The sequence below is a fragment of the Bombus huntii genome, chromosome 11 (assembly GCF_024542735.1).
Source record: "Bombus huntii isolate Logan2020A chromosome 11, iyBomHunt1.1, whole genome shotgun sequence".
Classification (NCBI taxonomy): Eukaryota; Metazoa; Arthropoda; class Insecta; order Hymenoptera; family Apidae; genus Bombus; species Bombus huntii.
Genome location: NC_066248.1, coordinates 11,411,321 through 11,437,210, shown reverse-complemented (window position 1 = coordinate 11,437,210; position 25,890 = coordinate 11,411,321). Strand labels below are relative to the sequence as shown.

At 39.5% G+C, this 25,890-nt stretch overlaps 1 protein-coding gene across 26 annotated transcripts in view; it reads left to right on the top strand.

The window, feature by feature from the left end:
- LOC126871101 (disks large 1 tumor suppressor protein) overlaps positions 1-25,890 on the top strand; it is a 529,262-nt gene that overhangs the window by 303,234 nt on the left and 200,138 nt on the right. For 20 of the 26 annotated variants that reach the window (XM_050629536.1, XM_050629531.1, XM_050629535.1 and 17 more), the window contains 2 exons: positions 5,562-5,675; positions 12,578-12,751. In XM_050629536.1, coding sequence (XP_050485493.1) covers positions 5,562-5,675; positions 12,578-12,751 — 288 coding nt within the window. Of the gene's footprint in view, positions 1-5,561; positions 5,676-12,577; positions 12,752-24,418; positions 24,878-25,890 lie in introns of those variants that run through there. The other 6 variants (XM_050629517.1, XM_050629516.1, XM_050629534.1 and 3 more) reach the window with 3 other exon arrangements.

Here is a 25,890-nt window from a genome sequence, read left to right as displayed (position 1 = left end):
CAGAACATCATAATTTTCATTATTAAAATTACTCGCTATCAATGAATATTACCGGCAACTGTACCGAAGCATTAATTAATACGTCGATATAATAGATCTCATAGAATTGGTCGTTGGCCGTGCGGCAATCACAGACTCAGTAAATGTAATTTGCCAATAGTTGAACCTGCGTTATCGGTTCCTTCAATTTGTAACCAATGTTTCAATTGGCTGATACTAGCTAGCACAAAAATCAATTACGCCAGAGTAAATCCCGTTCGTTTGCTTCAATCAACGAAAATTAAACAACCGAGGAACACGGAACAAACGATAAACTCTAAAAGCATAAAATTCCTAACTCCTGAATCCTTTTTCCTCTCAATTAAACATTTCACGTTTATATTATAATCTTTTCAAAATATTCCTATCAAAATTTCTAATCGTAAGAAGCAACCTTATCTAAGAAAAATTAATGCTGGATAATCATTTCAGAGGCATTAATCATCTTCGTATACGATAGTAGACACAACGTCAAGCTAAAATAGTCAAGTGCGAAACTCTCGAGTTGGGGCGGAGATTTCGAGTTATCGAACTGGATACATGTATATAGTCATTGCAGGCAGGAAAAGAAGTACGTGCCACGAAGCTGCAATGCGCGAACTGGAAGATCCGTTTTCATCTGTTCGAGAAGATCTGATGCTTCGCAGCGTCTACGATCGCACCAGCTCGAACGACGAAAGGACAGGGGAATAGGACGGATGACGAGGTGGAGCAGAAGGTCCGCCATCAAAGAGGAAAATTGCTCTGCGCCATCGCGGAATGCGCGTATTCGATCATCGTCTCGGAATCGATGGAACGTCTTTTCACCAGCTTCGCCAGATTCACAAGGCGAGAGATTTTATTACGCCCCGATTTTTGTTGCATCGACGAACGAGTTTCGACGATCGGCTTTCAATTGATTGTTATCAAGTGGCAACATTTAGCGACACGTACAAAGAGATACATTAACGAGAGACACGAAGGAACAGGATATAACGCAGTCTGTCTCCGCAAGTGTGCAAAAGTTAGGAAAAGTGATTCTCCATGAAAAGTAAATCAGAAGTGTATAATACAGATTTTGTATATAAAACTTCCCTTCTTTAAAGGAAATGACTTTAGGATTCGTCAAATATATATGTATAGGTTGGTGGAAGAAATAAAGTGCAATAGTAAAATTGGTAAAGAACCAGAGTTGATATCTTTCGAGGATTGAAGTAGAGCTTTAGTGGAAAACTTTTGCAGCTTACAGTTCAAAGAGTTTCTGTACAGCATGTATGACTACATCAATAGATATCAAAGCAGGAGCATCAAAACATACTGCATACTTTTGACTTGTTTTTCCATAAGGAATCTCGTTTTGCGATTGTACCACGATTACAGAGGCATCTCATATACGAAACAAGCAAGGCAATAGTAGAACATCGCAAGTAGAAGAGAAGAACGTGCATTCAATTTAACATAATCGACAAATCTAGTAATCTCACTATTACAATAGAATTTGTAGAATCATTATCCAAAGACTAACTCGCCTCATTCTAACAGTTTGAGCATCGTTTCGCGATCGTCTGGTTCGCATCTCTAAAATTCCATTTCCATCGATCGAGTGGTTCGATATCAAAATACCAATTTCCTTTTTCCCTTCTGTACGTAACAAATTTATGCTTTTCTTGCCTCGAAATAAGGTTTCGCGAGCGCATTGCACGTCGATGAAAAATGTAACTGTATACGAAGCCGAACTATTAAGTAATTGGAAGTTCGAAAATTCTCCGGTTTCAGAGATATTTTGTAACTATCCGAAACGATCGCATAACGCAGCTCTTACGCGGAATTTCGATCCGAATTCTCGTAACGTAGAATCGAACTTTTGGCGAAAACAATCCGATACACGGATAATATAGCGGATCGATCCATCCTTTGCACGTTTCGAAATGTTCGACGTTTCCGGCCGCGTTCACTTACGCGGAAACTCGCACGCTCTTCGATGGCTCCTCGAATTTCCAACAAGAGTAGCAACGATCGGAGAGAGGTAGCATCGAGAACCGGGAATTATCGAGAATATCCAACTGCTACGGAACCGTCGCGCCTATTAAACTCCCGTATAAGCACCAAGATGCGGCGCTGGTCACCGGATACTGACGTTTTGTGGTTAAACTGAGGTGACTAGGCAAACGCCAGCTGCCAGTAGTTACGGTCAAACTGTCATCAGACGCAAACACGGTGCCAGCGGGCATACGTCGAACAAGTTCAAACAGTATTGAAATTCTACAACGTATATAGAGGTCAATTTGTAATTCCTAAACGATATAATCATGATGATTCGTTTCATTTCGTCGTAAACGAATTCGATATAGCTTTATCGAGAAACTGCATTAAGTTTTAGTGGTACATATTGAACAATAGATAGGATGTAACAAATTCTATGTAACTACTGCTTTCAGAATGTGTTATTCTGAAATTAGGCAAAGTGCTATTTGGTACAACAGACCATCGCAAATGGAGTTTAAGATTACTGTTAATAGGAACGCACTAGGTATGCACTTGGAACGAGTTAAATACAGAAGTTGTAATTAAAACACAATTATTATTTTTTATTAATATTCATTATTAATTCGAAACTACAACTATTTTCGAAACCTTTTGGTTTAAATCCATCACGGTGTAATCGACATTCCTAATATTTGCCCTATATTCGATTAGACATTGGTTCTATTGTTGAATGGATGCGACTTCTTCATGTCGTGAAAGGATTCTTGTTGTTCTCTGACACTATCTCGTTGATTGTTTCCGGAAATCCCCGGAGTGGTTCCGTACCCCGCTCTCGAAGAAAAGCACGCGTGACTTCGTATACAGCCGGCCAGAGGAAGACAGATTGAAAAGGCACTTGTGCGTCGAGTTCGTTTATCCGAAGATGAGACCGAGTCTCGAGTCTTCGGCAAACGTACGCGCGCTTCTGTTTGAAATCTCGAGACCGGGGAACTCTTCGAATGCATCGAAATGAAGGCACCACCGTCGGCCAGGAAACTTTCGCCAAGATAAATTTAGAGCTGCGCTCCAACCTGAAAACAATACTTTCCCCCTCCATGACTTGGAAACTTTGATCGAGATTCAAAGTGTCCTCAAACAGATCCTTCTACTTCCACATACGCGGATGAATTTAATCGCAGGCTGAGTTAATCTATCCGGTTAATTTCATACGTCGTTGTTGCGTAGAACGGGCAATTTTTTTTATTAATAGTCATAGATTCTTAAAAAATATGTCAGCAGTTGCTCATGAAAATATGCGAACACTTGTAGAAATCTTGTTTAGCTATATTATACGTCGTAAGAGTTGTGAAACATTTTGAAATTTTAATAGCGCTGTAATGAAACTCGACTATCGTGATTATATACAATATACGTGATTAACTTCTAAATGCACATTCACGTTTGTTTCAAACTTGCCTAATGTAATCACGATACTCGTGTCTCGTTATAATGCTACTGAAATTTCAGACGGTTTCACATGATGCACATAACATGTTCATAAAAAGTTTCTATCGTGGAGATATGAATATTTTCCTAAGCCACTGTACATTGGTATAGGTTTAGTTTATTAATACACAATGCTCTAAAAGGAGTTGTGTTTCATTGAAAAGATTCATTGTACGAAGTATGCCAATTAAATATGCCTCACTCTTGTTGATAATTACTAGAAGCTTATAAAAAAACCTCACTTTTTGAAACACTCAGTATTCTCAGAGAAAATGTTTATTTCGCTAACAATTCTACACAATTTTGTTACTGAAAGTAACTGTTTCAGCAATTTTATAAAAACATTCAAATTGCACTTTGTAATTGAAATAATAATTCAATCTTCTATTTAGTAACCAATTGGAACGAATGTTTACCTAACCCGAATTTTCCATTCATAATTTCAATTCCAATCACTAGATACAAAATCGATATAATATCTAGTAAACGTGATAGATATCGACCGTTATAAAAACGCAGAACTCATTTCGGGATATTTGCTTCGTATTTTCTTTTAATTTCTACGTGTGGGTAAGCGTAAATCAAATATATCAGCCGTCCATATCTGCGCTTGAATCCAAACGAAACAGACAGGAAGAATCGTAGCAACGTCTCTTTCGCACACTACGTCTACGAGCACGGCGACGTACTCTAAACCGGGCCAGCCGCTTGTCAAACACGTAGCCGTGTATTCTCGTCCCAGGGTTTGACGTTTTTCTCGGCCGACATCCGGGGCAGAAAGTGGTCTTTCGTTTACATTTCCGTTCACCATGGATGGATCGATCTATCTTCCCTTTATTTTTCAGACAATCCCTTCTTATCGTTCAGCACAGCAGCGAAAATCCCTCTCTCGGTTTACACACGGTCTCCTCTGTTTAACGGAGTTTCGTTTCCGATAAAACTCACGATGGGTTAAGCAGCGTCGAATGGAACGAAAGAAACACATCGGATATGCAAAAAGGAAAGAAATTGTGAAATTTATTGTAACGAAGGAAAGTACGATAGTAGAAAAGGAGAGCGAGTCAGGTGAATGCCGATAGGAAGAAAGGGGCGAGAGGAAGGAGAAAATTCTTAACACGTTCTTTGATGACGCGACAGCAACGAGGTGACGAAGGTACCGACATTTTTTTTCGACGAAACAAACTGCGGCGACCGAGGACGATAGGGGTAGTAGTGCATGTTTAATAAAGAGTAAAGCACGACAGGGGTGGGCAGATCGAGGAAAAGTAGCGCGGGATGTTAAACACACCTGCGCATCGAAAGTTCGTCATGAATAATTCCGTTTGGCTCGTTTAACGCGGTCGCAGTACGCGCGCTGACGGAACTTCCATCAGCTCCCGCTGAACGATAATTGACTTTGCGTCTCACCGGCTCTATTTATTTGCGCGCTTTCCAGGCCTCGCCACCACCCTGGCTGTACACTTCCTGGCCGAGAGATCGAACGAGCGTTAAACGACGCTCAGCTGGAACACGACAAAGATAGGGAAAACAAGGAGCTAGGTCGAGAAGTTTAAATTGCGACCAGGGATCGAGTTAAGGCTTAATAGCTAATTGATTCGGAAATTAAATCGTAGACTTGTTTTCTCGCTGTGCGCTCCGGATTCATCAGCGAACATCGCGACGTCCAATGATTTATCGCGAATTCTTTGATTAAATGGTTTGGGTACGGTGGAAGATAGAGAATTCTGTAATTCGAAGGAGGATCTGCTGTACCAGGGTAGATTGAGTTTTGCGTTGTTTCGAAGTTGCAATTACTTTAACTGAACCGTAAAAGCATCGAACCAATGAATGTAGGCGGTCGAACGGTCTCTAAATTATGAAATAACGAGGCTCGTCAAAGTCTATTATGTTATGCATGTTTAATCTATTATCAGGGCGATGACAACAGTTGGATGGGAATATCGATTATGTTAATTACACATTTTTAACGACCACACGATATTTCGTTATAAATATGTATAGCACGATACTTAACAGCAATGTTTTTTTATTAAAACAACGCAGAGTTTACCGGAAGTACGTATCGTTTTTAGATCATATGGTTATTGCAGGGTGGTCCAGACTTCCCGGTGAACCAGACTCTGTCGAACATTTATGGCCGCACGTCGGCCAGTCCAGAGGCTCCAGTCTACGTAGACGAAACTCAGGTTCGTAAGTCTGTAAATAATGTCGTGTGAGAATTAATTTCGGTCTCCGTTGTTCTTAATTATACTAAACGATAATATCGTTCAAACTTAAGTGTACTAACAATAACATTTGGCAAGCGTATCGGTAATATCCTTATCTAATCTAGCAACGAATTTAAACATTGAAGATACTTAATATGTTTTAATTGCAAAGAAACATAATTTAATCAGCTGGATTGAATTTTCAATACTCGGTTGGCTATAAGGAAATCTGTCAGGTTCCTGCAATCTTTTACTGCAAGTTCAAAGTTTTCTACTTTACCGGCGCGTTTCTCCCATATAATTTCTTTGTGACTTCAGCTACAGACACTCGTCGATCAATTAGCAACCACAGATATCTTTTTACTAATCCACCCTTCCATTTCTTTTTATATAAAAATATTTAAAACCTCTACATTAACGAAAAGATAATTAACAGAAGTGTTCCTCTTAAGATAAATGGAGTTTCTCAGCCACGTTATTGCACGCTTCTTCCGGCAGTGTTCATAAAAGGGTATTTCTTCGAGGCACGACAAAAACAGAAATTAATCTATTTTGCATCAAGGACGAACTATAATTTTCCAGGTTCCGACCTTCCTGTTGTCCCTTTCCGTTTTCTCATTTCCTTGACGATCAAAGCGGTAAAAAGGGGAGATGCATTATACTCGAGACACAGGTCACGATCCCTGCCATCTTTCTGCTTATCTTGCCTCAAAAGTTGTGCAGTGTTTTAGAAATATCGTTGAATAGATTTCACTGTACGGCTATTTGCAAAATGGAATTCACTTGCAAAAGTAGGAGACCGGAAATGCAATTTTCTCTTTTCTGAACAACGGAATGCGCAGAGAAAGATGCATGGATGATGTGGCCGAAGTCAGTTGTGAAACGACACTAGAGATAATTTCATCTAGTTTTAGCCGTTCCATGTGTGGAATTTCACAATTGAAATTCGATTCAGTTTTACACGCCATTTCGCCGATTAACGGGTGCCAGCTCGTCACAAAGTCAACGATAAAACGGGAACACCGACAGGCTCGCCTGTGGCGAGACCATTTGTAAATTATGCCAGAAATCAGCGTGACTGCATTATCAATGCTGTTACGCGGCTTCCGTATTTGCAAATAAAGTGTGGAAACTGCGTATAATGTGTCCCATTTGATTTAATCGACCTGATTAACCTGGTAAAATGCAATCATGCAGTCGTTAGTTGTTTAATCCGTACTGGCAGCGTGAAACTCGTTAGTTCTCATTACGGCCATTGCTTCGACTAGCACCTCTTTTACATTGACTACAAAAAGTATTTGCACACATTCTTATTTTTCAATTAAACGCCTCTCTATCGGATTCTATATTTCGTTTTCATAACACCACATTTTTATAATCATACGAAAATGCTCGAAATCATACGAAAGTGGTATTAAATAACAGATGTACTTGAATTTAATTAATTGTAATATGTAGATGCTGAAATAAATGCAAGAGCGTACTAATACCGTTTGCAACCACCATATTATAATCACAAAGCTAATTATCTTTTCAATATTATTTTTAATGGAGAATTCTTATTTATCTTTGTTTAACTAGATTCTCGAGTTAATTAACTTCATTTAAACGAAACTGTAACCGAAGCGATAAATTTGACATTGCTTTCACGTTTAATCATTAACTCTGCGCGGACTGCAGCGGAAGCCAGGATGGAGCGGGTCCGTCGACGATAATTATACCTTACGTCCGGAACGTTCGTCTCGAAATTACATTCGAGCAAGACCGTTAATGAAATAATAGCGACGTTTCAGGTGCACAGATTATAAATAACCGTCGATATAACGTCGCGCGCTTCTGTGCCATTGAACCGGTTTTCGCATTTCGCCCGGTTCTTCCGGTTCTAACCGCGCAAACTTTAATTAAGCGCCTGCTTAATCAGGCCAGTACGTAAATTTTCCCAGAAATCTCCAAGCGAAGACAATCTCGTCGGGCATCGATCTCCGTGCTCTGGCGCGTCTCACGTCTCCATTGTCCGGGAATATTTACAACATCGAGGATTTCGCATTTCCCCTCGATCAATCGCGAAACCATATCAAACTACTCGCCGTCGAGTTGTTCGGTGTGGAATACGGAAACCGAGCCGCGTCTTGCTCGGGGGTAAGCCAATTCGTACGGAAAATGAGATTAATGCCCGCCTTTATCACGCTCACAGACACGGAACTGCGCGTAAGCACGATCGTTGAACATCATTCGAATACGTTGGTAAGATCGTGTTCGTACACTGTAGCGTGAGTTCGACGAAAAGAACCGTGTCGGAATTAGACCACGACGCTTTGGTAGGAGCACCGGAACGTGACGGCCACCAACGTCGAAACGCATCAACGCCAGTACCGACGCTGACGTCTATCCCTTCGAGATACATACACCAAGCATCGAATGATGCGTTTACACTGTTTCGTTGAATACCAATTTATCACAAGTGGCTTCCGAGCTTTCTTCTATGGTGTTTTCCTATAGTCGTGCATCTGCGATAACAAAGTGAATTCAGTAAGAATGGCGTGTTGTTTTCGTATGTACTTTCGTGAAATGAATCCTTTGTCTGACGAACAGTAGTAGCCTTTAGGCGAAGCACTACTAAACGAAGTGTCTTCTGAATTATTACGTTGCCCGACAATCGAAGTGTACACCATTCTGAAGGTTCACTTCTCGATGAACGAGAATTATTGCGTTTCGTCAAAGTCGAGACGGATCGATGAGAATAGAGGACACGTGGACTTTAATGTTAAGAACGGAAAACGGGATCCATTAATTCACACGAATAGCCAACTTTACCAGATACTGTTTTTTTTTTTTAAAACTCATGACATGAAATCAGTTGTTTAAGGAGGTTGAAGTAGAATGGGCACCTGAGGTATAGTTTTGTAAAACTGCGGCCTAAGGAAAATAAGCTGGCTGACCAAAGTACACGTGCAGTGCCAGGCGTTCTTCTTTCGACGAATCATTATTTCCTCTAGTCCCCTAGGAAGCCTCGGACTGCAAAGAAAAACACGGCCAAATATTTAACACATGAATTTTTCCAAACATAAACTTTTTTATATTCTCGACTTCTGTGCGAATAGGAGAAAGATCCGCTACGAAAATAGGAACAAACGGACCAAATAATAGCGTCAGAATACACGTGATGCGTTTACAGTTACTGCCATTTTGCCCCGTGGTCCGTGATTCTCTCGTAAACAGTTTAACGATGCTGTTTGATATTTTTGGAAATGCATAAACGTTTTAGTCGCTTTGAAGATTTTCTTCTTCCGAGCCAATGACACGTGCACGAACCTCCATTAAACAAGAGATCCCGCGGAACCAAACATTGTCTTCTGTCAACGCTAGAAATAATTCCAAACGAGCAGAGAACGATAGATTTTTATCTCGAACCGATACGATTCGACGTGTAAATTGTTCGGTAGTTTTTTGTTAAAAGAGAGATACACGAAATATTTTTCTTGTATTAACGAAAGTTTTCAACGATCCCGATTGGATTCCTGGTCGCCTTTAAATTTCATTTTTCACTTGGTGCAACTTCTTTATCTGCTCGCGTACCAGTCGCAAAATCGTCGAAGAAACTGCAGCCACTACTCATTCTTCAATGCGAACCTTCTTACGGGAACTACTTTGCTATCTATCTCTCGAAGCTTTCCTCAACTTCCTGCGGACGTTGATCGGAATTCCTTTCGATTCGATTCCCTTATCTTCGTTTGTTCTACCACCGGTGGAACGAACCTCCCGCGGCTGAGTGTTTTAAAGAGATAGTTGAACGCGAATATTTGTCGTGGGAATTTGTTGGATGAAAGGAAAGACTCCTCTCTGACATTTTCGTCTGTTTTATCACAAGTTCTACGAAACGTCGATTGTTTTGGAGAAAGTGTATTGCGCTGCAGTGAAAAACGCAATCCATATATATATCTTGTTGAAAAAATTAATTGAAATAACTTGAACATTCGCTGTAACTGATGATGATTTATTGAAAAAACGATATAACGAAGTTTGGTAGATGTAATTGAATATGCATCGTGCTATATATAAGAACGTGTAAATAGTCTAATATGTGGAAAGAAAAATTGGGACGTAAATCATCTACGCAAGTTCAAATTTTGACAAGAATGAAAAGAATTAACACAAACTGATTATCACAAATAGACTTCCAAATAAATTTAAACGAAAGTGAAATTAGAAAATACAACACTATAGAAATGATAAAAAAGATAGAGGAATTATAGGAGAAAAGGATCTCACGATCGCAACAAACTTGTATCTGAAAGCTAGTGAAAACTAAACGCGAATAACGGTGAACGGATCAAACGCGGCGATACAATGATCGATTGGGTGTCTATCGTGCGTCATTCACGACGTCGTTTCAGCGACTATGTTTACGGTGTTCCTATTAAGGTACGCAAACGAAGGACAAAGAGAACCTGTCACTCTGGTGAACGTTTTAATCGTAATGTTGTTACGCATGCCTCAAAACGATCCAGCAATTTTTACGGATGCTGCTGGAATCAAGTAAGTCTCGATAAAAATTAGATTTGTATCCCCTGCACCCTCCTCGTTAGCGTTTATGAATTTATAATTTACGCGAATTAACAACCGATCCATGCGATCGATTCATAACTATTGAAACGTGACCACGACTCGTGATAGAGAATAATTCATTGAAACGGAAGAGGTCAACGCAGAAGGTCCTCCATGTTTTTAAACGTAATTGTATCACTCGCGCGTTTCAATGTTTAATGGTTTAATATGCTTCGAAGTTTCACGACGAGCTTTCAGCTGAATTTGTTCGGAAAGCAGGAAGCCGCTGTTTATTTATACGAGTCCATTCCCATGTTCCCGTACGCGGGCAAGTATAGAGTTCATTTATCATCACGGTAGCATTTAAACGCTGAAAAATTGACCGCTCGGTGGATTGAGTCGGAAACGGCATCGATCTATTTTATTCGTCCTATTTTTGATCCGAGAATTAATACAGTTGCCTCGTCAGAGAAAAATTCGTGGTCCGTGGTTAGCGGAAATGACACATCGTTGCATGTAATATATGGACACCACGTTGTACAGTAATTCTAAATTAGAGCATTAAATGGATCGTTAAGGGATGGATTGCTGCAGTCAAATCCATAGAAATTGAACGAAGGAAAAAGTAAACTTCATGCACAGTCATGGTGTTTTTAGATCTTCCAATTAGTTTCTCAGATTTAATAATTATGTATTAATTCGTCTATTATGATTATTTTTTAATATTCAAAAGATAAAGTGAAATTATGTACCAAACAGTGGTCGAATCGGAGCGTAAACATAGTAAAGCATGTAATCAATGGTGGGTGATTTTCTACGTTAAGCATCATTCCTAGGGCCGCGAAAGGGGCAGACACCATTCTGCATTTTTTCACGGGACTTCGTATCCATTTCCTAAACCTCCGTTGTTTTACGAGTACCAAGTATCGGAAATTGACCCAAGGTGATCTAACTACCTTCTGGCCGCGTGCTTGAAACGAACGGAATGTCCATCCTGTGGCCAGTCAGTGGTCACTAATGGCCACTTTCTTCAAAATCGTTAGCGAGTAAGTACGTGATCGTAGACGTTTCTCGGGGTGCTCTTCCCTTTCACGGATTCTAAGAGAAATTCTAACAACGAGAAAAACGCCTATCGTTTCTCTGAATTACGGGGTTTTCCCAAAATAAAAGAATAACGCAGAACATTGAAATAAAATTCTAGTAATGAAAAATTAGTGCCAAAATATAAAAGGATACTACCAGTAAGGAAACAGTACTACGACATAAAAAGAGATCATGCAACGAGAGAAATAGTGAAAACGAAAAAGGAAATTCTTATGATAAGAAGAAGTAATGCAAGAAAAAGAAAGAAGGAAACATGATTTAGAGGGATAAAACTAACAATGTGGAGATATAAAAAAAAATGAGATGAAATGCCAGCAATACCAGCACCCTTAAAAAAGAACAAATGCAACAAAAATAAAGTTTTCACGAGTTACATTCCCGGAATATATCAGTTTCAATTGGGGCGAACTTGCTGTTACAATTCCATCCGCATGTTAAGATATCACACAATCTCGTCAAATTATTCAATCTTATTTTTGTGAATTAATTCGGCATGAAAATTTGAGATTTGACCATTTTGAGTCTCCAATTCCAACCTATTATTGTCATTATTAGTAGTATTTCCCCTAGCGTTTCCACTATAACCCAACAAACGTACGGTTAAAATGGCTTCAGTGATATCGAATTTCATAGATGACATTCACACTAGCATTTATTCACGTGGCTGTCAAGATGTGAGCTATTTTCAACGAAAAGGTTTCAATAAACGTTCGATCATTGATACCGTGGTTGGCCACTCGACAGGCCATCGTATCCGGAAGCCCCGCGCAGCCACGATAATGAAACAAAACCCCGGATTCCGGAGGATTAGCACAGTAGAGGCATCACCGATATCGAAACCCGATGCAAGCAACCTCGTCAGTCGAAACCGTGCTCACCACCGACGCGCAATCCCTTCTTTCTCTTTTCTTCGATTTGTTACGATTTACTGAGTTCAAAATGATTTTTCTAAATGTTCCAAAAGTTAGGCCAAGCAACATGTGCCTGTTGAAGATAACACGACACCAACAACAATCAAACGTAGAATCGGATCGCGGGCAATCGAATATTAAACATAAATCGAGGAGGATGCGACGCAGTAAATTCATTCAAACGATTCTCGATCGCCTGCACGTCAGTATTTAGAAATGGCTAATGCGGAGAATGATGGTGTTTATTCTTAAAAATGTTACGAATGTGAGAAATTATTAATGATTGAAATCGTTAAATGTTGAAATTCTCTGGGGTTACAGAAGACCCGTTACACTGGTGGAGGAGTGGACGAGCAGCTGCCACCACCGCCTTCGCCACCCCAGCTGAAAGAGGCAGGACAACTAGACGGAGTTCCTAGACCGAATTCGGTCGATCGTATCCTACATCCTGATGGTAGCCAGCACATCCTAACTAGCCACGAGGCCCTGAACAAGGTAATATTTAATAGTTTCTCGTTGCATCGCAAATGTCTGCCTATTGAATTGTAAATGTTCCGTAAAATGATGGAGGAGCAGCTTACATGTAAGCAGTTTATCAAATTAAATATTCCCGCATACGCGTCTCGACGCATGCTCAGAAAAGACCTCGAAGGTTCGCCATCTGCTAGAATTTCGTGTAAATATTCCCGAAATCGATACGAAACGTCGGTAACGAGCTACTCTATATTATGCTTACCTACATGTCACGTCTATCCTAATACCCTGTTCTTAGTCAATGGCTTACCGACCATTCTCAATCGATAAAATCCTTTAATTACTACAAATTACAGAAATCTATCGAACGCTAAATATTTCAGATTATAGAAAATATTCTCACTTAACGTTTAACTTTATACGATCTCCAATTTTTTTATATCTATTCAAACGTAAAAGTCCGTTCCAAAGGTAATCTATTTTCCACCCTCAAATTAATGTTATCACCCCACGAAAGGTAGCGCGTACAGACTTATCAGTTTCCACGAATATTCGTCCGATGGTGCCCTCGTCATATAACTGGCAACGTAGTAATCTACGTTATCGTACGGATATTCGGAGATACACGTGCACGAACCAGTCCGACCGTGTCTTCGTGGCTCGTCGACTCTGGGCTGGATGTGATCGGTTCTCCGGAAGTTCGATCAAGTGCTGAAGTGTGTCGCGAGTGCGTCTCCGCGGGGGTGTGAATGACGACGACTTGGCCGGAAAGAGAATGTCTCCGGCGTTAATGAGACGCGAGGGACACCTTTGAATCGGCGTGACAAATTGAAACACATTATTGATCTTCTCTTCCGACACGACCGACTTGCCGTGAATAGCAGGAACGTAATGGTCTTTTTCGTCACGAGTGATCAATGACAGAACGAGTGTCTCCTCGCGGATAAATGCTTTTTATTTATCGTTGGATGACACGAATTGCATGTATCGATCCGTCTCGGTGACGTTTATAGTATTTCCTCTTTGCGTTCTTTTTTATATCTTTCACATCTCTTTTAATATGCAAAATATTTTTACGTGATTGTTTGAAGTGAATTGTATAGGACCGTATAATAGAATACTTGTAAAGATAATGTTTTAGTTAGATCGGAGTTAAGTTCATTGGTGTGTGTGAATCTATAATTAAGATAGAGAAGATCAGAAAATGATTCATGAATAGGATCACTCTGATCGTTGAAACGAATCGCGATAAGTCCACGCGGTTATCGTATCGTAGAGAAATATTCGCATTATTTGCTTTGATAAATCGAATTATCGATTTGCGTTAAATGATAGCGAAAGCGAACGCAAATTATTTCGACGTATAAAATTTCCCCTGAGCTCATAGCGATGTTAATTTTAGAAATGATATAGAATATGTGAACTCGTTCATTTCTGATTATTTTATAAATCAAATTATTAAACAGTCATATCATTATTTTCGTATAAATGTATTCGTTTTAAATTGCTCTCAATAAGAATTTGCGTAAGCGGGATGATATCTCAGTTGAAATCAACCTGTTAATTCGATATTGGTTTTGAATTTGAGAATATCGCGAATGTATAAAAGGCTATAGATATATAGTTATTTACCACGCTACGTTGATTTCGAAGATTACTTATAAAACGAAGCAGGTTATCATCCTCGATGCATGCTGTCTTTCATTGGTATTCCAATTCCATTCACCGAATGGAATTACCAGCGACAATATGTTTTCAACCATAAATGCAATAATTTCCTTGTCGTGACGCGAACATATCTTCCTTCTGGCCGGTTTCTCCTTTTCTTCCTCGATTTTCTCCGGTGATTTATTGTGACATTCCGTATCTTTCCATATAGTATCGGCTTTCAGCCGTTCGAAATTACGACTGAACAATTTTATGATCGTCGTGGAACCCAATGAAACCCAATTAAATGAAACATCATCTCTGATTTTATTCCTCTTAACAAATCGAACAGATAGAACAAGCATGACCGATGATACAACATATTCGACTCATGTCTTATACCAAACAATAATAGCTCTAATAACATGATCGAAGAGCATTTCGGTTCGGGGAACATGGACCAACTTCGTCAACCGTCTGAAATCCCCTAAGTTCGAAGATCGAAACGATGCTCCCGAGGCAGAATTAATGGAACGAACTTAGGAAGATTCAGGTGGTAGGGGTTATTCGGTCCAATTGCACAGACGCAAAGCACCTCTCTCCATTTCTCGCTGGTAATTTGGCTAGGCGTGTGCCCTTTAAGGTGACCTAGATATGGTCTAGTACTATTTTATTTCCTACAGTATCTCGTTCTATGCGATTCTTTTGTGAGTGCGCGAGAACGCTCCGAAGGACATTATTTTCACCAGCAAGATATTCCTCCGTTGAATCTCTCTCCGCGCGGCATCACTTTGTTCGATATTTTTTCTTCGTCCCCTCCCTCTGCACTTTTTACTCTCTGGACTGTTAAATGACACGAGATTCGATCGCATTCGCATTCTGTTTCGTACTACACGGCATTCGAATGAGAATAGATCGGCGGCAAGTTATGCAGAAGTCAAGGCATAAATGAAACGAACGGGCAACGTTTAATTAACGATAAACCTTCTTCGTTATCGGCGTGCAATTAGCTGAATTGCACGCGATCACACGCGTTCGGGTAGCCTGGTTCCGTTTATAAAATATTATAATTGAACAGGTCGATTCTCGACATGCGATGCCAACTCTACTACGACGCACGGTATCGACTTGGGTCGTTTAATCGGCTGCTGATAAACCGTATCGTGTATCTGATGACAACTCAGCGTTTACTACGTCCTTTGCTTGGTTGATTTCTCCACACATGTAATACATACTGCTAATATATATATATATACACCGCGAAGCGGCGAATGCAATACAGCCATCCCGGTTCGATACTCGCTACTCATGCATAATTCGGAAGCTCACTGCAAAATGCACACTGCTCTCGTATGAAATTCCAGTTGGTCACTATGCTCGCGTATTTATTCGTTTTATGGTAAATTCGATTATAACGTATCTCGATTACGTAATTTAATTCTTTCACTGTGGAAGATGTATATGTAAATACATCATAAATATTAAGTAATTATTTGCTAAAAGCTGTGTTCGTATTTCTATAATACAATTATATTAATCGAAAGTGTCATTTCTATTTTCATTTATATGAGTTACATTATAATTGGTTATGCGACGTTCTCAAATTTTTATGAATATATTTTTTCAATATATTACTAACTAACTAACTATATAACTAACTAATATGCTAATATTGTAAAATGCTAATACTGTAGGCATAATGTTTTATTAAACACATGTTTCCAGTAGATATCTTGTGATTTTTGTATACATTACCAGATTGCTTTCAAACTTTGTAAATGTATTCGTGACAATGGTATCTTATTACATTAGATAATTACTACTGGGATTTCAAAACGTTTCGTACAACGCACATAATATATTTATGCAAACATTCTATACTAAGCGTGCAAATATTTTCATGAGTCACTGTATTTCTATATTTAAAAAGACTACGAAAAAACCATTTAAAAGTTCGGAACAATTAAAAAAGCAAAAAAAAAGAGATCGCCTAAAAAATAAATCACAAAACCACATCATACCCCTTTGCAATGCTCGCTGTATCCATAGTTTCTAAAAACTGGCACAGTCGACCACAAAATACCTCTAAAAATTCAAAGCGTACCGCGTCCACTCCACGGAGCGTTGCGCGTGTTTCGCTGTTCATGTAAAATGCCGCATTCCACCGGGCATTATGCACTTCCTACACGTTCAAGTTCTCTTTTATTCCGCTTATTACACGCGCTGAGCACACGCGTCATGCTCGGTCTCTGTCACTGACGATATGACACCTATACGTAGCCAGGCCCCGTGTATAAATTGCGCGTTCGTACATGTAACCGTGGCTTAATGCGTGCCGGAGGATAATGTACGTAGACGCGAGATGCGATCATAGAACGTGGCTCGCTCGTTAATGCATCTGATGCGTATCGGTCCTTTATATCCACTATTTCCAGTGAATTGTTTCTACGAAATGCGTGGAAGAAATTACGGAAACCCCGACACATTTTCTTCTAATCGTCGATGACGCTGCAGCTTTTAGGGGTATTCGACGACAAAACCATGCGATTGTTAGTGTGAGAGATTTTAAAATGTTGCTTTCATCATTTCTTTCTTCCTTTTTTATTACTTACAGTGTGAGCGTGGGATTATTCTCTTTTCAGTGGAAAGATATTTTCTTGTAAATATTAGAATATGAAGAACAGTTAGTGTCGAGTTACAAATAAATAATATAAATAAATTATATAAAAATTGTAGAATTAATACTAGGTGTTCATCATATCATATGCAGAACTACCGATTTGCAATGTGTATAGATATGCTGACATATAAATGATTAAACAAATAGGTATATATAATATTAATCTAATATTAATCTGACTTTGATACTTGTATATACATGTATAGGTACCAATTGCAAAGACAAAGAACTTTTTGATACCTCTAATGTTAACTTAATTATAATTAATATTTAATGTAAAATTGAACGAAAAAAAAATTTATCGAAATTATCATGCTAAGAATCGTTGTTATTTCTAGTGGAAGGTTTTGCATGTATAATATTCTATTATTAAAGAGCGTGTCTCGATTCAATCGTAGGATATGGCACTCGATGCATATCATTTTATTGCAGAACTCTGGCAGAGTACCGGGATTTAATTGACAAGCATGGCTCGCAACGTTTTAGCTTGTAATCTAATCACTATTCGCTCGGTTCACGAATTACCCTCGGCAATGGCCGTGTGTTGGCTTCATAGATAAAGTCTGCAACGCAGACACGACTGTGTACAAGCCGTGAGTACCTTTTAAAGCTTCGGTTTCGCCTATATACGTTGTAGATCAACCCCAGATTTGGTGGGTCTCCGAAGTCGTGTTTTATCCCTCTGCGTGAACAACTGGTTGACGCGCAAATGTGTTTGAATTAGTTTCATGAAATATGCAAAATGATTTAAACAGACACATTAGAAACAAAACGATATGATGAGAAGAAATAGTTTTCAATTTAATACAATTTTTGTAGTAATATAATGATAGATGGTGTATTATAAAATATTAAAATAGAAGAATAACAATAAACAGCAAGATATTAAAGACTGATGTAAGATATATGTTCGATTTGAAAATCAATTATTCTACCACGATTATTAACGAGAACGATTGAGACAAAGAAATAATTGTAATCTAAAAACCAGTTTAACGAAGAAAACATGTTTACATTAAGATTTTCATCATTCCCCTGTTTATCAAAAATTGTTACTTAGAACAACAAAACGTAAGGAAAAATTTTAAACAACGATATATAAATAGAACGAACGAACACGTCGAGTTCTATATATTTATATATACAATATAGTGTTTCCATCAAACAAATTTTAATTTACTAAATATATATGTACGCTTGGTGGAAACGCTTCTAAAAACGTTTAACGTTATTTTAGCCGCAGCAAGAAAGGTCGAAGCTATTCTCCACTCTCGTGGTGCATAAGAATCAATCGAGACTTCGTGACGCTCTGCAATCAGCTGGTTCGAGACACGCGTATTCGTGCGCGAAGAACCAGGAAACCAAGTCCCGGTGTACCAGTTCGATATCATGATACGAATGCGTCCGAACCCGTGTTCGTCTTATTATTTTGTATTTAACGAGTGACTTTCTGGCGTGACTGGTAAGGAGCTATCGTGAGCGTTTCTTATGAGTCCCTTTCTTGCAACGAACGTTGCCCCTTCCCTTGTAACATCACGCAAGAAACTTTTAATCCCCGTCAAAAATCGCCTCTTTCGTGTGACTTCTATGATTCTCGACATATACTCGACATTACCGTGCTTCAACCATAATACCATAACCATATCAACGATAAATATTCGTAAAACCGTTGTTTCGTGCATCGTTTCGTCATTTTAACTGACGTTCACGTAAGCTAGTTTTAGGAAGGTAGCAATTTATATCGTTCATGTTAATTTTTTGCGAATTTCTGTATTAAAAGCCGTCTCGTTTGGCTTATGTACGAGAAAATAAAAATAGTTGGCTATGTGGAATTGCATTTCATGCAAGAAATTGCATGGGCAATGTAGATTAGTATAATTTCGTATTCATATATACAATAGTTTTTGTTACGCCACGAGGCTTACCACAGGCTGTATTTTCTAACCGTCGCTCGCGGTCCTACAGCGTCGCAGGCAGACCGTCTTATCTGCCCGCCGGATCATATACAATGTATCGACGAGAGCATAATTGTCGCCAAGCAGCGAACTCTAGAAACGTCGATTTTTAACCGTTACGTTTTCACACAAGAAGAGGCATACGTGATCATAGGCGCGAGCGGTGGCGTGACCCGAGCATAGTGGGGGTCGTTTTCCAAATGAGACAAAGGAATAATCGAAGGGCGATCAGTTCCTTCTGACGAGTCTAACGTGACACTTCGACAAATCTGACGAGCAAACGAATTTATCTGGAGATATCGCAAAGTCGAGTCAAATTTCTGTAACATATTCATCATATTATTGTAAAATATATTATTCTATGTTAACCTGTTAATACAGTGTTACATTCATTAAACCACCTCTGTTATCTTAACCGAAACAGGGGAACGACTATTTCGCGGCGTCGATTAACATAATCGTAGCGAGAATTTACGCCTCTCGCTGACGCGTTTTCCTAGCGACCGCGTCTCTCCGCGAACGGTCGTAACAGTTTTTATTAAATATTAAGTCCTCAGTGGGATTTCATTTCAACTGTACACGAATATATGGTATATATTTTTGTAGGAATGTTATATTATTAGTTTGTAGGTAACAGTATGATTAATACAATATCGTTTGCACTCACACGAAATCGAATATAAAACCCCGTTTCACGTATTCGTTACTCACTACTTCTACGACACAACAACACAACGATCTTCACACGACAACGATAAATTCAACTCTAACTCTCTCAACTCTCGTTTACAATGTTTTCCATGCTCACTTTTTCCTTAACATACCTTGGAAACGCTCACAACACTCCTTGACAACGTTAACATATCTTGACAATGCTAATAAACAATTACCTCTCACGCTACGTCCTTCCCTGATGTCACACTATCCCAAATATACAGGGTGGTTGGTAACTGGTGGTACAAGCGGAAATGGGGTGATTCTACGCGAAAAAAGAAGTCGAAAATATAGAATAAAAATTTTTTTTAATTTTTTTATCGATACAACGATCTACAGTGAGATCCGTTATAACAAGACGTGATAAAGTGCACGCGTACCGAGCGAAAATTCAAAGTCGATTTTCTCGAAAACAAAGCTTCAAACGAAAAATTTTTATTCTATATTTTCGACTTCTTTTTTCGCGTAGAATCACCCCCTTTCCGCTTGTACCACCAGTTACCAACCACCCTGTATATATGTCGGGTTCACATTATGATTAGGGCTAGGGGCGTGAAATGAATCTTCATTTGGATTAGACATTGTTGTTATGCAATAGAGAAGATATTTACTAGCGCAAATACGATTATTACAGAATTTGCCAAGTAACCATGGTAATTAGATACTCGAGATGCTAATGACAATGATCTTAAGTACAATAACGAATCCGCGGTCAACGGGATAACCAAATGCGTTTTCTTCCAAAGTCCAAGTTGTACTCCACTTGCTTGTCTACGGTACAAGTATTATTGAACTAACTCTTTGTTAAAACGTGGAATATCCACCGAGCGTAAAGATGTTATGTATCGCGCTAATGCGACCTCACGAGAGAATGACTTCCCGTCACGATGATGCTGCAGAGAACTATGATGGGGTGTGTCTAAGAACGCGAGATCATCGGATTTGTCGAGAAAAGCCTTCGTTCGGAAAATGAGGGGAATGGACGTTCCTGTTAATTGGTTAACTTCTATGTTGGTGGTTGAAGAAGGATGCTAACCGCCCTTAAGAGAAAGTTGCTAGCGGGAAGCGTCACTCGTGAAAAAAGTAGATTTCCCGTATCTTTCCGTAGTAGGTGGTAGATTTAGGGACTGTTAGAGGCTGAACATGTACTGTGAAGATGCATTGACATCTGGTAATCATCTTGTCCGAAGAATAGGGTCTATGTGTGGCGAGCCACGAGATAGAAATTGTTGGAATGTTTACTGTCGCGTGCCGCTACAACTATTTCTTTTAAGGGGAGCTATAGAATTACTCCATACCTCTGTTAGATAAAAACGTTCATCCCGTGATCGCGGCTACGTTCGGCGACTTGTCGCCTCGAGCCTAAGCTCACTATCATAAATCTCGGACAATTATAATCGAGTTAAATTATAGAAACTAAAATATTGGGAGTTTTTCGAAAAATTCCAAAGGGAAGACCCCGGTGTCCTTTCATCTCCGACGTATATATATATACATATTTAATTGTCATTTTTTATATAAATAATATTTGTCATTACTAATTTCTTTCGCTTTCATAATACATACGAAATATAACGGTAATAGTAGTGAAACGTAACAGTTACGCTCGTGAAAGTAATTAAACTTTTAATTTAACTAAACAATTATCGTAGTAAAATGCTTAATTTTCCAGAATACAATGCGCTTGTTATCATTAAACAGTCGTAAAATAAAATAACACTGACAACCAACGGCAACAGACGAACAGTCGTTACTCGATGCTCGCTTCTTGACTGTCTGACATTAGTCGTCTGTAACTACTGCGCGTACAGTCAACGTTATTCTTTGTTCGGGGACACAAGACTCCGGGCGTATCTAATCTGTCTCTGGTAGATGTTTATACGAGAATTAAAGTTTGCTTTTAAAAAACTTCTCGTCGATTATTCTTTCACGACAGAGGTTTTTATTGCAGCTCACGGAGAAAACGAACCGAGTTTCGAACGGCAACGTCCGTAAACTTTTATCACTCTCTTATTGTATGGATATCTTTGAAACGAACTGCCGTCTAGAGTATACCTTTTCCGTTCATTTCCTTGAAAGATCCTCACCGAGTCGGCCAAGCCTATTTCACCCGAACTTTTCCTTTTCATTCATTTTGAAAGGTAAGGCTTCTTACCGCGAGCAAGGAATTCCTCGCTCGTTACACTCTTGTCCCTCGGTGCATTAACATAATGCACACCGGCGAAATGTTAAAACGTCGCGGTGGTTCGTTTGAGTCCTTTTATCCAACTGGAGACGTTGTTGCCAAGCGCGAAACTTTTTTTTCGTTCGTCGACGACGCGTTTGTATTTATACTCCGTGGTAAATCGAAACTGGATTGTTTTATGAGAAGCATTAAAAGAGGGTTGAAAGAACGTAAAACTCCGTATACTTGGAACGATCGTTTGATTCTCTATTTATATTTGGGAAGAGCAAACAACGAACATTTGCGGGTGTCATAAATTAGGCTATTGCGACGTGACTCAGGAAAATCGACCGTAGAGTTGCCGACGCTGATGAATATCTAGAAAATATAACGCAAGTCATACTAGAATTTTTACATTATTAATTCTTTAATAACGTGAAAAGAAATTGGCTTCTCTTTATTGCAATCAATATTTAATACTTCTCTTTCCGTATGAAACGTAAAAACAATTCGCTTGAGTCTTGTATATGATAGAACATAAACTGGAGTGCAGGTGTTCGACGAAATATCGCGAAACGAATGAGATTTCCAGGTCCTCCATCGCTTGATAGAAGATAAAAAGGCTCGGTATTCGATCGAAGGGAAGTCTAAGAGAATCCGAGAGTATCGGTGGCAGAACATGAATGCGATTGAATCGCAAATGGTGCCTCGAGCTCGACTTGAGCTCGCCTCGAGCAACCAATACTTTGGAATAAGCTGACTGAAGGAGAGAGAAGGCTAGCGTAACGTAGATAATGCTTCTCCTACTTTATTCCAAGAGAATTCTATTGTTGCTCGAAGAAATATCAAATAGAAACGACGCGTTCTGACTAGAAGCTGCTAAATATCGCGCGATACAATGATCGTATTGTTCGTGACCCGTCGTTGCAGAGATGCTTTTAATTAAACCTCGCGCTTCTCTTTTTTTTTATTTACAGCTTTCGAAAGTACTGCAGACGCTGCATCCAGTGGGTCCTGGTTATCGATTCGAACACGCGCCAGATACAATTTTTCTTTTGGTACGCGACAACGAATCGACGATCATCGATGCGGAGCATTCTCGATTGAAAACCACCTCGTATTGTTTCGCATTATTGATCAGATTCAGGCGTATTCGACTGCTTAACGAAAGACATTCTCGTCGATCGTTTATTTCGTAGTCTTCCGATATCCGGGGCTGTTATTGGACAGACAACGAATCACGAGCTCTTTGGTGCTCGAATGATCGTTTAATAATAATCTCAAGTAAGTTCCTCGAAATTATTCCCGATGAATCACGTTACACGAATGATCGACTATCTGGGGATAATCAATGTTATCCAATAAGCCCGAGAAACTGAATTTGGTACGATGAACCATTACACGAATGAGAAACGTGCTGACATACGTCCTTTATCCGAAACGAGTCGAGTAGCGTTCAAAGCGCGTATCGAGATTGTAAAAGAAAGGGTCACTTATGACGTCATTCGCAGTCAGGCAAAAGGCCTTGAACGACCAATTCGTTTTGGACGTAAAATGGAAAAATGAAAACACCTTACTTCACCTGCGATATTATTTTTTAATATATTCAAATTTAAGTATACCATATATCAATCCTAAAACTACCCTATAAGATGTAGGTATCTAAATATCTTACATGGATGATTATTAGACTGCAGATCTTTATGCAAGTTCATTGGTTGGCACACAAACAACAAACACAAAAAACCATCTCAACTTGAATGAAAGAATGTGTCGTTTTCTAAATGTAATAATATGTACTTTACTTTGGATGTTTTATATAACTTTGTGTTTCTGCGCAGTAAATGTATCAAACTTAAATATTAAAAATATACGAAACATAAAAATATAAAATGTATCCCGCACTTTAATAATTATACTTAAAATGCTACGATGAAATGTATGATCATATTCCTATCTGGCTAAAATTCTAGCGTTAAACTTATCATACGGTACAAGTTAATGAACTCTCCAAGTCGACAAAGTTCTTCTAAAAAAAATTCTATCTTCCAAAATCCCTACAAAAAGGGAAGACTCTCTCACATGAACGTACATCTACTGGGATATTCTAATAATCTCTACCATCTTACCTGAATACGCTGGCAATTCCAACATTATCATTGGAGAAATCGAGAAGGAATCTCAAAGAAAGCCTGATTCTAGAGCAGCATCGGTAGATAGGTTAGTCGACGCGGCAGATCACGCGACGGCAGGGTGAATGCAATTTTCACGAGGTGGCGGTACGGTTCAACCCGTTATGGTATGACCGGCTACATGGACGCAGTCGAGCACAAATCGAAAAGGGAGGAAAGAGCGCGCGATGAAGCAAGGAGAAAGGCGGACGGAGGGTGAAAAAGAGAGGGTGGATGGAAGTAAGATAGAAAGAGTGAGTGAGAAGTGAGAGGGCAGGAGAAGGTGGAGCGCGTACACGGAAACACACGTACGTACACGAGGAGCTGCGGCGCGCTCAGTAGTGTGCCAAGTGCGCCCAGTGACGTAGGTCAGTGCTCGCGACTACGCCGCTCCCGCGAGTTGCTGATTAAACTTCGGTTTTCCGGCCTCTGGTTGCGGTTGCGTCGCGATGTTTCCCATTCACGGTTCGCGCGCCACGTACTGTGCGTCCTCGTCGTCTTGCGTCTTAACCTGGTCGTGCCGGTCACCTTGACACGCGCGGACAACGCGGACGAAGGTTAGGTCTGTCGGGATTGCATCTGCAAACCACTATCCCTCGCTCGTCGAGCTCGGTTACCACGTCGGTGAGCGTGTCACGGTGTCGAGAGGTGAACATACGCGTGAACACGAATGCTCGGTCTAGTGCAGCAGAGGAATTTGAAGCTGGTAACCGATTTGGTGGTCGTGGTAGCGTAGTTTGTGTTGTTTCTAACGTTGGGAAACATGATTTTCGAAGAGTCGAGATCGAAATTGGAGTGAAAAGGGCTGTCAATGAGGTAAATCGAGGGCTTGAGGATTTAAACTTTCGGTAGTGTATGGGTTTGTTTGATGGACACGATAGTTTCACGTCGGTATTTGTTGCGATTTTGGTGCATTATCGTCGCAGTAGGTGCTAAAGAGGTTAGGGCTTGATGTAGTCGAATGCAACAGTCGATACATGGGCTTTGTACTTGTGAACGTGACGCATCTCTCGTGTTCGAAAGCTGGCTGTAACTGTGCCAAGTACAAGCAATGACGCAGGTCGTTGCTCGTAGAAGGGCCATTGTGTGAGTTTCTTTATCACCGTCGATTGTAAGCCGTATGACGTTTTTCTATGCAAATTATTTAGCGGTGGGTTTATTGAAATATCGGGAAAGTTAACGTCGAATGGCTGTTTTGAAAAATACGAGAACAAGCCACTTGTAGTTATAAAGCCTCGTCGTATACGAGACGAGAGTCATGTAAATAGAGAAATACAATATATTCGATTTGAAAAATATAATACGGTCGGATACACGAGTGCTGGAGTGGCGCAGCGAAATGAATCGAGCACAGCTAGTGACACAGGTCAGTGTTCGGAACGACCGCGGCCGTGTGTCTCTCAGCTTACTCTCTCTTTTTTTTTAAATTTCAAACTTTCACGTATATCTCGAAACATTTTTAACGATTCCATAGCACCTGACTTTATTAAAATTATTTCGACGTAGATATTTTAAAAAATAATAAAAAAATTTTTGAATAAAATAATTTTTGTTTAATTACACAAGTAACTGTAATCAAACTTTTGTTCCGCTTTATGAAAAAAAGAACGTAAACCAAGCATTCTGCTACAAGAAATGAACGTTCGGTTAAAACTTCGTAGTGTAATTTATCGATATTATCGTAAATTTCAAGTTTCATTATGATGTAATCGTTGTCTATTACCGTTCTTATTGTTACACCATATGCCGCCATGATCGGATTAATTGCTCTCACATCGTTCTTGATGTTTTAATAGTACGCAAAAGTTCTCCAAACGTTTATCGACGAG